Below are 12,901 nucleotides of genomic sequence, written 5' to 3'. Positions count from 1 at the left end.
AGCACAATGGACCAATACAGGTCTAAGTGCATGGGGAAACCCACCCTCTCCAATAACTAAGTAACTAACTACCATAATGTAGTGCATCCCCAAGATCGAAACAGTATGGCACCAACCAGACTATACGGTGCCACAACCCAGAACACCACAATAGGGACTGTCCGAGTGGCAAGTCCTACTTCCATACCTCTACTATATTTCAGCAAAAGTTCTGTGTCAGTTCAACAGATCAGAGTTCGACAAAAACACTTGTTCAAAATTCGTGCAACACCTGAGATGAAAAAGCCCGTCCACTCTGAAGCAACGTGTGCTTTTTGTGACCAGTCCGAGAGCTTTTTGCTTCACATTCCGTAACAACGAACACGAATGTCATTCGTTCTCCATTTTGTCCGATCACATAATTGAACTCAATCCCTCGAGACTTTCATACGATAAAACCATTGTCACGCTCAACGACTCCGGGGCAGGGCGTGTCTCGTAAGAATGACCATTGTTTCGCGCCGTTCAAATCGATCTTGCAAACAAGACTCGGACAACCAGTAATGCTAATATTACTACATCTGGTGTGAACAAATGCAACCAACAGAAGATGATGCTATACAGGCTGTTGTAACTGTACTTCCTTCGCTTGAAATCGTTTAATTTTAATGATGAGTCAATCTATAATTCCCATGAAACAAGCAAACTACAGCACTCTCACTAATTCACACAGTCTGCAGTTCACTACAGCACGTACTTAGTCTTTTCAGTCTTCTGTGTCTTCACCAGTCATTGACTGATGACGGTCTCATCAATGTCCTCTGCTTCCGTGCTCATGTTCTTACTGGCTGGCGACTGTCCCACAACTAACTAAGCTCTAGACTTATCCTGTTTGTAACACCTCGGCACGGACTGCACAGAAAACATATATCCCAACATTTCTATTGTAACGTCACGCAGCTGTCAAACGGCCCGCGTAGACAACGTCGCTTCCCAGTTAGTCGATTGGTGCGTGTTAGGAATTTGTTTCCTAGCAACGGGCGTTGTTTACAGAGTTACTGCTTAGCAACGGGTCTACATGCTACAATTATTATTTTTACTAACAGAATTTGGAATAAGGTAAAGTGTTGTGTTATGTCTTTAACGTAAATGCGTCTGATATTCAAGTCGATAAAGAAACAGTCGTATCTTTATAAGAGTTTCTTTTGTTATATACCTTACTGTATCAAAGGAAAAATGTATTCAGCGTTGATTAAAAAACAAATTGGCCTGAATCCAAGACAGGCATACAGCGCATGCGCCAGTCTGCTCTTTTAGGTTTCGATATGTCAGCATTATCACGTGATACTGTGACTATAGTAGCGTTTTGGATTCGTAATTAGACTAACAGAACATTTACAAAACGTAACTACAAGCCATGACAGTCTCACTGATTTACACACTCCAAAGATCACTTAACTGCAGAACACATAAAATCTTCTCAGTCTTCATTAGCCGTTGCTCGGTAGCGGCTTACAACTGCGAAAATTCCCCTTACTCTGGGTTCTAGAACTGTCCTCGGCTTAAGCTATAGCAACTCTTGACTCGCACCGCTTCCCACAGCTCTCTCATTCTTGCGTGTCATCACCGCTGTCGCAGAGACGATGTGATCACTCAGCCACTCTCTAGCAACGGCCGTCTTCTTGGCTCCGCCATTTCGCCTTTCAGGCGTCATGTCACAGTATAATGACAAACAATAAACTATCTGAAGACGGGAGCAGAACACATCAGCGAACAGACAGCCCATACCGTTAACGGACCAGCTTTCGTCGAATTTGTGCGCAGTTTTTACTTCGCCCGTAAGTGTCCATAATTTCCGGTACAGATCTGCGTACTCATTACACACAAAGGGGGCGCGTCACGCGTCTTAACCTGTTGTTAAGACTCCATTAACTGGACGCACACGCCGGTTGCTCTTGAAGTCCTGTTGCTTGACACTGCGCGTTTTCCTCAAGTGTGATGTGTGTTAACGACGCTGACAGTAAGTGACACTACATGACGTCGAATAAAAAGACAAGGACAAAGGATATGGAAGAAAGCAGTCGTGGCCTACTTAAAGGTACTATCCTGGCATTTTTTCTGGCAAGACCGAAGAAATCGCCCAAGTCCTCTGTCAGGATACTCGACGTCCTAGCCGAGATTCGAACCTAACACCTCTCTAATACAAGTCAGAAATTTTACCGCCTGAGCCAACTTATTTGGTGACACCATGTAGTCTGGTAGACTGTATACCAACGTTTCAGAGCAACACACTGCAGGCACTTCAATCATCAAGTTTCCGAAACGTCGTACCCGCACCATAGTATCGACTTATCGACTTATGAAACTTAGAGTCCCGCGAGGTAGCAGTGAAATGGCATCCCTGGATTGGCTGATAGTAGCTCAGCAGGTGGAAGAGTTCAACCCTAACAGCCAACACGGACCTGTATGAAGATCCTGTTGGAATAGAGAGAGGTAACCTGTATTATGCGTTCACTTCATTCCGTATTATCTCTCGGCAAATTATTGGAGAACGTGACACAGAATTCTATTTTTTTTCTAGGAACTCTCGGTTGGAGATCGGCTTCGGGCCCACGCAACTTTATGATGAGTAGGTTAAGCAGGCTATAGCAACCTTAAAACGCATTTGGGCAGCATTCTGATACAACCGCCGGCTGACCGCGCCTGTAGTGACTCAAGCCAAAGCCTCAAGGATGAGGAGAAGACAGGTGACGCCTCATTTCCTGCCATAGCTGCGGTGTACCCTGCACGCATAGAGAGACGAATTTCATAGAAGATTGTCGTTCATACTTATTTTACTTCGAAGACAAAAAAGTAAAGAAAATGAAGGGGGCACATTTTTAATTTTGTGGTTCCATAATTGAGGAGGAGAATTCCATATATTTCATGCACAACTGAAGAGCTACCTCAGAAAACTTGTCGACTGCTAAGGAATATACGTCAGTTTGATTATCGGTATTTCGCTCTGTACAAAATTCTCCACCTTCATATAAATTCTTTAGGCGGTCTCCAAATTTTAAAATCGGGATCAGACGACGGCTGCTGGTACAAAAAAAAATCTGTGGCTTGAGTCCGCAAGCGAACTATACCGACTGAGCGACCGCCGCTTGTCGGCGAAGTTAATGCCAACTTTTAGCGGATAGAGGGTGTCGCGTGGTCAGCGTAATGAATCCCTTACCCCCTATTTCCTTGAAATAGCTACTCAGTTATCCTCACGAGGCTGAGTGGACACCGTTCCAGACCCACTAGTTCTTAGAAAATCTGGTAGCCTCGGGAATCGAACCCTGGACCTCTGGATCTGTAGCCAGGAACTCTTACCACTAGACCACAGAGGCGGTCGGTACACATTGAAAAAGAAACAAAAGTGAAAGGGACGAGTTCCGTGAGGCTGCGAGAGGCATGCACTTCCGAGGTTTTGGCCTTAGCCTCAAGGTCCCTGTTCGGATTGCTAGAGGCTGCATACAGGAGGTCAAGACACGACAGGACAATATCAAACATTCAGTATCATCCTAAGTTTAATTTGAGACGACATTTCTGACTCTGGACTGTGCCTCCGTCCTCAGGGAGGAATCCTGCTCTTTTGGGTTCAATCAGTGGAGCTAGTCACTATGTCCAGGCTCCAAAAGCAACACAACACACGGTATATGAACCAAGCAAAGCAAACCATCCGCGACAGTTAAGGTAAGAAGACACGTGTGACCCCTCGCACCTGTGGCAGTGCAAAATATCGATTGGGCCCAGTTGAATATATTTCTTACCAGAAGACGGAAACAGTGCCTAGCTCCGAAACGTTGTCTCCTACAAAAACTGGACATGTTCAGGAAATTCATTATTGTATTAACGAACCGTTGTCACGAACTTGTAGATGACATTACGACACATTTTGGGAAAGCAACTAAGATCTGAGCCTTCAGGTTTCCTGATAGAAAGTTTGTTAGTCAGTTAGTTAAAAATGTAATAAATAACAGGAGTAAGAACACCCCCCACACCACACACAGCCAAAATGTACTCAAGCATGAAGTTTTAGGTGCAAAGGGGCACTAAATTTTTCTGTTTCTCTGCTTTACTCTGCAGCGTAACTCGTACTGCGATACAGTGTCGAGTGGTTGGATGATGATAATAAATTGGAAAGGATGTGGAAGGAAACGGTCGTGACTAATATCCTGACTATGCATGGAGGGACTGAAGAACACCTCTAAAACCGTGCACGACGGCCTGTAACCAGGCCACCTGCAGAACACAAGTCTAGAGCAAACCTTCTCGGTAAATAAGCATACAAAATTTTGGCAGTAACCGTGAAGGAAAGAGACCACTATGACGACCTAGGAGCAGATGGTACGACAATAATAAAAATGTATTGTAGCGTGTAGAGCCGTTAGCATGCAACGACCGCGATGTAAGAAAATATACCAGAGTCGTTTCTAGGCAACGATCGCAGACAAACAGATTCCCTCTGCAACAGTGGAGATTCTGTTGGAAACGAGGTTTTCTACGTTGGTCCTTGCCGAAGGGTTACAAGTAGCACAACTGGAACAAGAATAGGCCGCCGTTCAGAGAGGGCTTAATCATGAAAGTAGAGGAATGGCCATTGTTAGAAGCCGTTACCAGGAAATGTCTAGTGAAGATACTGAGGGCTGGAAGAGAGCGTGTGTTGGAGCGATTAGTAAAGTGTGGAAATCAGCAATGGCGCTTTAATTAAGTGTAATTATGAGTTGTGTGTTAAAGTGGCCAATAAATCCAATATCCAATCCAAACTCCCGTCTTGAGTCACTCCCTCACGTGACAGGAGTATCTTGCAGAACGCGAAAGCTGCTGACACGCTCGTGTGGCCACAGACTTAGGATTTGGGCTTTCAGTTTCTTGAGCCTCGTCTTCGTCATTCTGAAGAGATGAACAGTACGTCCCGGGGTCAATGCAGTCCCAGCATCCGCAACACTTGTCACACAATGGCAGACCAACGCTCCATTCCACACTGAGGCGATGTTGGCCGCGCTCCGCCACTCTTCAGCAGCGTTACATAACAATGAACTGCTTGCTTCGGGTTGCTCTTAGCGCCCGCCTTAAGGGAATTCGCACGCGCCACGGCTGATCTCGTTCTTCTGTTTCTGCTGCTCCGGATCGCTGCATTGGAATGTAACAGGCAGTTAGGAAACGTTCGCCAATATCTGGTTTCAACACACGTTTAATTCGCGAACCGGCTTTATAGGTACAACCCTGCCAAACCGAATGAAACTTCCCGACGATATTTCTCTCGTGAATCAGAGCCTTTCTTACGTTTAGGCTCGTCGGCTGGTTGACGACTCTCTTAGCACCTCGGTCTACATTGAGTCCAGTAAGATAACTGAAAAGGACGTGGAAAGAAACGGTCTCCGTGTCGTTTATGGTGCTTATGTCTAAAGCGGCAGAGAAAACCAACAAAATGCCTCAGTCAGGCCAATCCGGTCGAGATGCGAACCCAGCATGTTCCCTATACACGTCAGAAGCATTACTGCTTCAGTCGATTTCTCGGTATATAGACTTTCTTAGAGTTAATAAGTAGCTCATGCACTAACCCACTGGACGTCCATCTTTTTTTTCCAGCCTCCGGTAAAAAAAAACCCTCATGAGTAGCTAAGTACATAGGAATTCGCGATTATCATCTTTAATATTTCGCCTACGTATGGAATCAGCCTTGAGGGAAGAAAGTTGGACACAATTTTGATAACATCGGCACACTTACTTACGTGCATCCAGTTTCCGCGCTCGCCCTTCTTAATAACTAGCGCTGAGAGTACGGAAAAATCTGCAGTACCATTTGAGAAAAGAGTTCTGTTGTTCCCAGTGGTTATTTGCGTTTAACTGTCTCTAAGTTTTTGCATGGGCTCACACACGTCGTTTTGTGACCTTCAAAACACAATTCTTGTGGTGGAGGGGGCTTTACAAAGACAACAGCACCAATTATCTGTGAAATTTCAAGCACATGAAACCACAGCTTAATGTCCTAGCCACTCGAACATGCGGCCAAATTATGTCAGAACTGAAACATAACACCATAAAACAGCGGAGACTAGTTTCTATACCATGTTTACTATGAAACATATTAAGGTCACTCATTCATTGTTGTCACAGTCCGAATGAATTTCTCATAAGGAAATAGCGGGAAAACTGGCTGGGAGGTATTGCACCGAAGAGAAAAATGATTGTTTTCCCTGTGGTTGTCTTTCAAAGGGGAAAGTCTTTCGTCTACAACGTGCCATTTCGGAGGGGGAGCAAGGCGCAGGCAGACCAGCATACTGACACTAAGACTGCTTCTCCAAACTACTTGACACAGAGCCCAGTGGCTGCCAGAAAACTAACAGTCCCTCAGTTTGTCAGACTCTGTGCAACTCACATCACTTCTGTATTGACAACGATCCCACGATGGGGAAACATTTCTAAACTAGCTACGTGAACGGGCTACGAGCTGCCTGCGGACCAGGGAATTGGGGTTCGATTCTCGGCAGGGACAGGACAGTCTCTGGAGCCCACTGAACTTGCTCTTTCCCTTGGGCCAAAGCGACGGAGGCGCGAAGCTCACCATTCACCTCGATCTAGTGCAGAGGTTATCGCTGGCTTACTTACGCGCCATTATCGCCTAGTGCCTATTTAATCACGGCACAATTTCACTATCCTGGTCAGGAAACATGGCGCACACAATACAGCAACATGGACTCATGAGGAGTTCTGTCCTCTGCGTAGTCTGTTCAAGATGACCGCCGATTCGGAGAAACAGTTCGCCTAGATTTTCATGTGGCCAGCCGTGCTTACTACCTGCTTCAAGCTGATCTATTGCTTGGCTTATACTTTGACCCTGACGTTGGAGGCGATATGTTCCTCCGAACTCATCATCATATGACCGGTGTTAGAACCTCAAATCTCATATGCTCTTATGAGGAACACGGAGCAGAGGAAACCTGGTCTGCAGTTGACTGTAATGGTCGAGGCCTTTAAAGCACAATGGTAACCACACGTACCACACAATTTGGCATCAAAAACTCTGCATTCTCCCCATAACGTATGTATATTTCGTATGACTCTCACATTAAATAGCAAATATTTTTTAAACAGTATTAAAAGGTTCTTGGCTGTCATGAACACACACAGTATGTTTTGTGTAGGGTACGAACTGAACTTTTAAACATTAAATAGTGAAATTAGGTCATGGGTCCCGTGGGACTCGGAACCAAGAATCACTACGCTGGCGAGGTCCGGTAGCAGTTTACTGGACTGGACTTGGCTTAATTACATAACGTGAATTTATGTATTCCTTTCTCGAACACTCAGCACAGTGGCACTACCCAGGTCGTCCAGCTTAGTGTCCCCGTGATTTTCAATCTTCGGCCTTCAACAAACAGGATCAAGGTTTTCCGTAGTGAGCTGCTGTGATTATGAAGAGAGCTGTCTTCTGGGAAGCATCGTCGTGCAGCAGAATTTTGAATTCTAGACCTTGATGATCGAGGGAGTATGCTGCACCAAGAAGTCGTTAAATTTCTGCCGCATTCCACATCACTCCCCAAATCTCACGTTCTTCACGTGCACTGCCAATGGCCGCGTCAGAATGTCGTCCTAATGTAGCCCTCGCGATGCTAATATCAAAATTCAGTCCATGCGCAGTGAATAGACTAAGACGGTCCGCGTTTCCTGCGGCACTTGCCCCAACTGGGCTGTGTCCGCGTACAGGGCTTCTCTTACCGTAAGCGTATCAGCATGAAGATGAGGTCTCTGCACATTTCGATGTATAACAAAGCATAAAATGGCGCGAAGTGTTAACACGTTGCACGAGGTCACAAACGAGCAAGAGGTGTATCGTGTCTACAGTCCATTCGCGGAGACGAGACAGCGTAAACAAAGCAAGCTCCGCGTCGCCACAGCTGACAGCAAGGAGTGGACAAAGCGGGCAGTTACTCAGTGTACTCACTGCATTCGGACGCACGTTAACATGCGTTCAGATTGAAGAGCGAACTTTGGACGCCCCTGCAATTGTACACGCATCACGTGATCGCTGCATGATTTCATTCAAAGAGCGAAGGAGATACCGCGTGCATTTGTTTACGAGGACTCTCTCGTCTCCGCGAATGGACTATAGTGCGCTGGTAATGATATTTCAATTGTAGTGCATCACACAAAGGAGGAGGTTTACGATTGACTATTTGTGTGTGTTATTCTTGCCAGGTGGAGTTAAGCGTCGGCTTCGACGTATCATTCGATAATACTGTAGCTTGTGGAGCCGTTGCTATGTAACGACAGTGAGATTGACGGATATATCAGTGCCGTTTCTGAGCGACGGCTCGGTATACACGTTTCCACAACAACGAATCGACGCGCAACAATGAAAGTACTGTTTGAAACGGGGTGTTTCTGGGTCGTCTGAGCTGAGATGTTACAAGCAAGGGACAAGGTTAGAGCATAGTTCTGCACGGGAGTCTGTGAAGAGAGAACTAGAGCCGGAGGCAAAGGAATAGCCGTTGTTGGATCCGTTACCAGGAAACGTCAAGTAACAGACTGAGAACACTAAACTGTGTGCTCTAGTGAACTGTAAAGTGTGGAAATGGAGATTTTTTTTAGTTATTTGTAGTTACGACCTGTACTAAGTGGCCAAACGATCCATTTACCAATCCAAACTTCGTCAGTTGTCACGCATATTATGTGACAGTATGCAGGGCTCGAAAGGAATACGGAAGAAAGCTTATAAGACTTGCCGCTAAATTCTGAGCATAATTTCCTAATTAACTTACCATTACGCTCATCAGATCAATGACAATTACATGATTACATGCAGGCCTGATCGTTATATATTTTTGTTCTCTCTCCTCCTGCTCCCACTTCGGGGCATCGGGCTGATTTCTCAGTTTCATGATCAATTTACAGACGGTAGGACTCCTTGGACGGGTGATCAGCTCGTCGCAAGGCCTCTACCCACCAAACACAGGACAACATAAATATAAAATAAACGTACAAACACACATAAAACATCTATGATTTATGTGGGATTCGAACCCACGATCCCGGCTTCCGAGAGAGCGAAGACAGTACATGCCTTAGCCCGCTCGGCTACACGTCATATACACAAGAAGAATACTTGCTAGATCAGGATGTAGAGCGTTACTGTACTCATGTCTGTGAGGCAATCACTGCTCTAATGTAATATGGTATTTAGCAAGTTAGTGCAAAACAGCACGGCAATTGAGACCTACTTCTCGCGAACATGCAATGCGACTGAATGGAATGCAACAACCGATAATCGCCCAAGACAATAATTACGAGTCATTACGACATCTTTTTCTGTCGTACTACTCGGGTAAAGCAGGTAAAGTTGTCACTGAGCTTAACTAATCAAGCATTACGCCAATAAGGTGTAAGGATGAGTGGATGTACAGATCCACGTTTTCTTGACCTCGGCAGTAACTGGGGTAAGTTATCAGCTTCACGCCCCGGTGAAAGAGCCCCCAGTACCCATTGGATATGAGGTTGGGTGGACCCCAGAGCCGGTCTGGACGACGTGAAGAAGAGAAAATTCTACCGGAACTCGAATCCCCACCCTCTGACGTCCAACCCATAGCCAGTCACTATACCAACTGCGCTATCTCGGTTTGGGTAGGCCTTGGTTTTTCCCATCGATAGCCTCTGCGCCTTTTGCCGCCGTCCGTGGATTTAAAAGAATTCGTGAGTCTCTCCAGACACTACCAAGGCAACTTATGCTCCTACATGTCCTTCTAGTGACCTCTGCTCGGACGCATTTTGCTTGCTCTCAATGAACGTCAAGGTGAATTTGTCGTTCTGCTCAATTAAACTGTTGACCATTAAAACGTGTGGGGGCACAAGGTAGCGTAGTTGGTTGAGTCACTATGCTACAAGCCGGAAGGTCGCGGGTTCAAGTCCCAATTCAATTAATCTAATCTTTGCAGCCGCACTATGGCCCTGGGGTCGACTCAGCCTCTAACAGAAATGAGTACCAGGAATTAATTAAATAATTTTCTTGGGAAGTAAAGCGCGGCCGGCGCGTAAGGCTGACAAGCTTACCGCCATCTATGAGCCGACTGTCTAGATAATGTTGGAACCTCAACGTCTCACAACCCTATGGGCCTTCACGGCCTGGTACAGGGATAGCTTTACTTTTTTACTTTACCATGAAAACGTGTGGGGGTGGAGGTACAGGTCCACTTACTCTCATCGGTACTAAATTGAGGTGAGTGGTCAGCTCCCGGACGTGTTACCCCAAAGGGAACTGTTTCTGGTACTCAGAGGACGGGAGGATTAGTGGGCTTCAGAACCATTACAATGCCATGGATAATCTGGGACCGTGTCGGGACCTGAACTATCTTCCAGCTCGTAGCGTAGTCACTGTAACGACTGAGCTATCCCGGCACTTAAGACCCGATATCAGACCTAATTTTTTGTGTTGACTAACGTAACGGGTGTTCTGAGTTTCGAATCAGGACAACAGACGAAAAGAGTGAGTCCCTAACTAATTAAGCACTATGCTATGAAAGTGTATGGGGGAGTGGATTATAGAGCTAAATTTTCTTGACATCGGCACTAACTGGAAGTGGTCAGCTTCACGCCCCAACCGCTTAACCACCAGGGAAAGAGACCCCGGTACCCATTCTATAGGAGGTTGGGTGGGCCCCAGAACCAGTCTGGACAACGTGAACAAAATTCTTGACTTTACCGGGACTCGAACTCGTCCAGAGTAGCCAGTCGCTATACCGACTGAGCTATCCCGGCTCACTTATATTTGTTAATGTACAAGGAAACACCAGTGTTGCTATTCAGTTGTCAACACTTTGCCTTGTCCTCTTCTATCAAAATAAAGACTACAATAAAATGGAGCAAAATTTGTACCCCTTTCTTTGAAATAGCGTGGAATCAGTTCTCATGCTGAGGGAAAAACAGTGAGTAAATATAACACTAAAACCTCTGTAAGTTCGAAATTCACGTAAACTAAATTCAGTTCCTACCTTGCATTGAACTCACCACACGTCGAAATTCACGTAAACAAAATTCAGTTCCTACCTTGCATTGAACTCACCACACGTCCGTTAAAACGACAAACTGGTTAATCCTGTTTAGAGTATTAACTAACTCGCTCCACGAATCTGAGACCTTCTTCAAATGTCATCAGTCCCTCAGCTACTGAAAACATTCTGATCGTTGAACCCAAATGTTCATTACAGTGTTCACAACAGCCCTCCACTGATCACTAAGGTCAGCCATGTGAATCCAGTTCATACCACCCCATCACATTTCTCTAAAGCCCAATTATTGTTGTCCTCCAACCTATGTCTTGGTCTTCCTAGTGGCATATTTCCTTCCGACACTCCCACCAAAATCCCTCATCTCTCCAATGCGTGCTAAATGCATCTCTATTCCATTTATATCTGGCGAAGCGCAGAAGTCATGAAGCTCCTCATGACGCTACTTACTCCATCCTCCTGTCACTTCATCCTTCTCTGGTCCATATATTGTCAACACCTTGTTCTCAGATACCCTCAGTCTAAGTTCACACCCATACAAAACAACACGCAACATTTTTCGTTTTGGACAGCAGACGAGAAGATAAAAGGTTCTCGACCGAATGGTAGCAAGGATTACCCGAATTCAATCTCCGCTTTATTTTCTCTGAATTAAAAACTGAGTTTTTACTGTCGTTCCCAAATATCTGAACTGTGCCACATTTTCAAAAGATTTGTTAGTCATCTTTATGTCATGATTTTGCCCTACATTTTGGTGACGAGACAGCAACATATACTTAGCTTCCTCTGCGTTTACTTCTAGGCCAACCTCCTTACTTGCGTCAATTAAAGTTTGGGTGTTTTTCTTTACGGTATCTACTCTTATGTTTTCTCCCAATAGATTCACATCATCGGCGTAGACCTGCAGCTGATGTGTCCCGTTTACTTTCAGTTTCTTTCCGAGCGAAAGGTTGCGTTAGGGTGAAACAAACCGTGTCCTGCTCTTCTACCTAACTGACAAACAAAGAAACTATATCCGTACAGCTCAATCCTTCTTCAAAAGCTGAAGTCACTCAGTCAGTGTTCACAACATCTCGCTACTGTTCTCTATGTGGAACAGAATGTCTCCATCTTCAGGGAAAAATACAAACATTCGAAACCATGTATCACACTGCACGACATCAAAGCTCTCAAGACCACAATATGGATCTCCACCTCTAAGAAAACTTCTGCCAAATACGTTTGCTTACGTTGGACGCGTTCGCGACAAAGTCATAAAAATGTGCCAATTCGCTATGCAGTGTCTCTGTCCGTCCGTCTGTCTGTCTGCCGTATGTAACAACTAGAGAATCGCTGAAGGGATTATTAATTAATTTAATATTCGGGGGCTAATATTAAAATCATGCAAGAAGAAGAGAAACTTTAGAGAAATGTCGACACGCATCCAGAGCGCAACTAGTCACACACTTATTGGGTCGAAAAATGTTTGGGACAGAAATTGTACAGAAGACTGAAAAAGAAAAGCATGTTATGCTCGACGCACTTCTTCCGGTTTACGAGAGAGTTGAACTAGAGTGTGTCCCTTATGCAGTAGAGCAGCAGCTCACGGTAGTACTCACAGTCCTCACAGTCCTCACAGTGACCATCCACCGCCCGCCGGTCGCGCCGCGCCAACACACACTGCTGGGCCCTCAACCTGAACGGGCGGTCCCAGCAACTTTCGCTGTCTTCCAGTACCCCCGCCATCTCAGCGCGTTACCTCATCAGACCGCCACGTTACTGAGGCTTGCCCCCACATCGTATGTCCACAAAATGGAGGCTTCTTGATGTGATACCGTCACGTCTGGTAGGTAGACCCTCACAAAGCTTTCTGTTTCTACAGGCAGTAGTTTCCTGCTGAACCACATTAACAA

General features: G+C 45.5%; 1 protein-coding gene across 5 annotated transcripts in view; it reads right to left on the bottom strand.

The window, feature by feature from the left end:
- The window catches only part of LOC111865040 (elongation of very long chain fatty acids protein AAEL008004), a 101,621-nt gene that overhangs the window by 34,022 nt on the left and 54,698 nt on the right, over positions 1-12,901 (bottom strand). Inside the window, exon 1 of one of the 5 annotated variants that reach the window (XM_023852750.1) lies at positions 12,608-12,706. The exons of 3 other annotated variants lie outside the window; for them this stretch is intronic. In XM_023852750.1, the coding sequence (XP_023708518.1) occupies positions 12,608-12,634 (27 nt within the window). In that variant the 5' untranslated portion in view covers positions 12,635-12,706. Of the gene's footprint in view, positions 1-12,607; positions 12,707-12,901 lie in introns of those variants that run through there. One more of the 5 variants, XM_023852755.2, reaches the window with a different exon arrangement.

This window comes from Cryptotermes secundus, unplaced genomic scaffold (assembly GCF_002891405.2).
Source record: "Cryptotermes secundus unplaced genomic scaffold, Csec_1.0 scaffold971, whole genome shotgun sequence".
NCBI classification, from domain to species: Eukaryota; Metazoa; Arthropoda; class Insecta; order Blattodea; family Kalotermitidae; genus Cryptotermes; species Cryptotermes secundus.
This window is presented reverse-complemented; position numbering and strand designations above follow the sequence as displayed.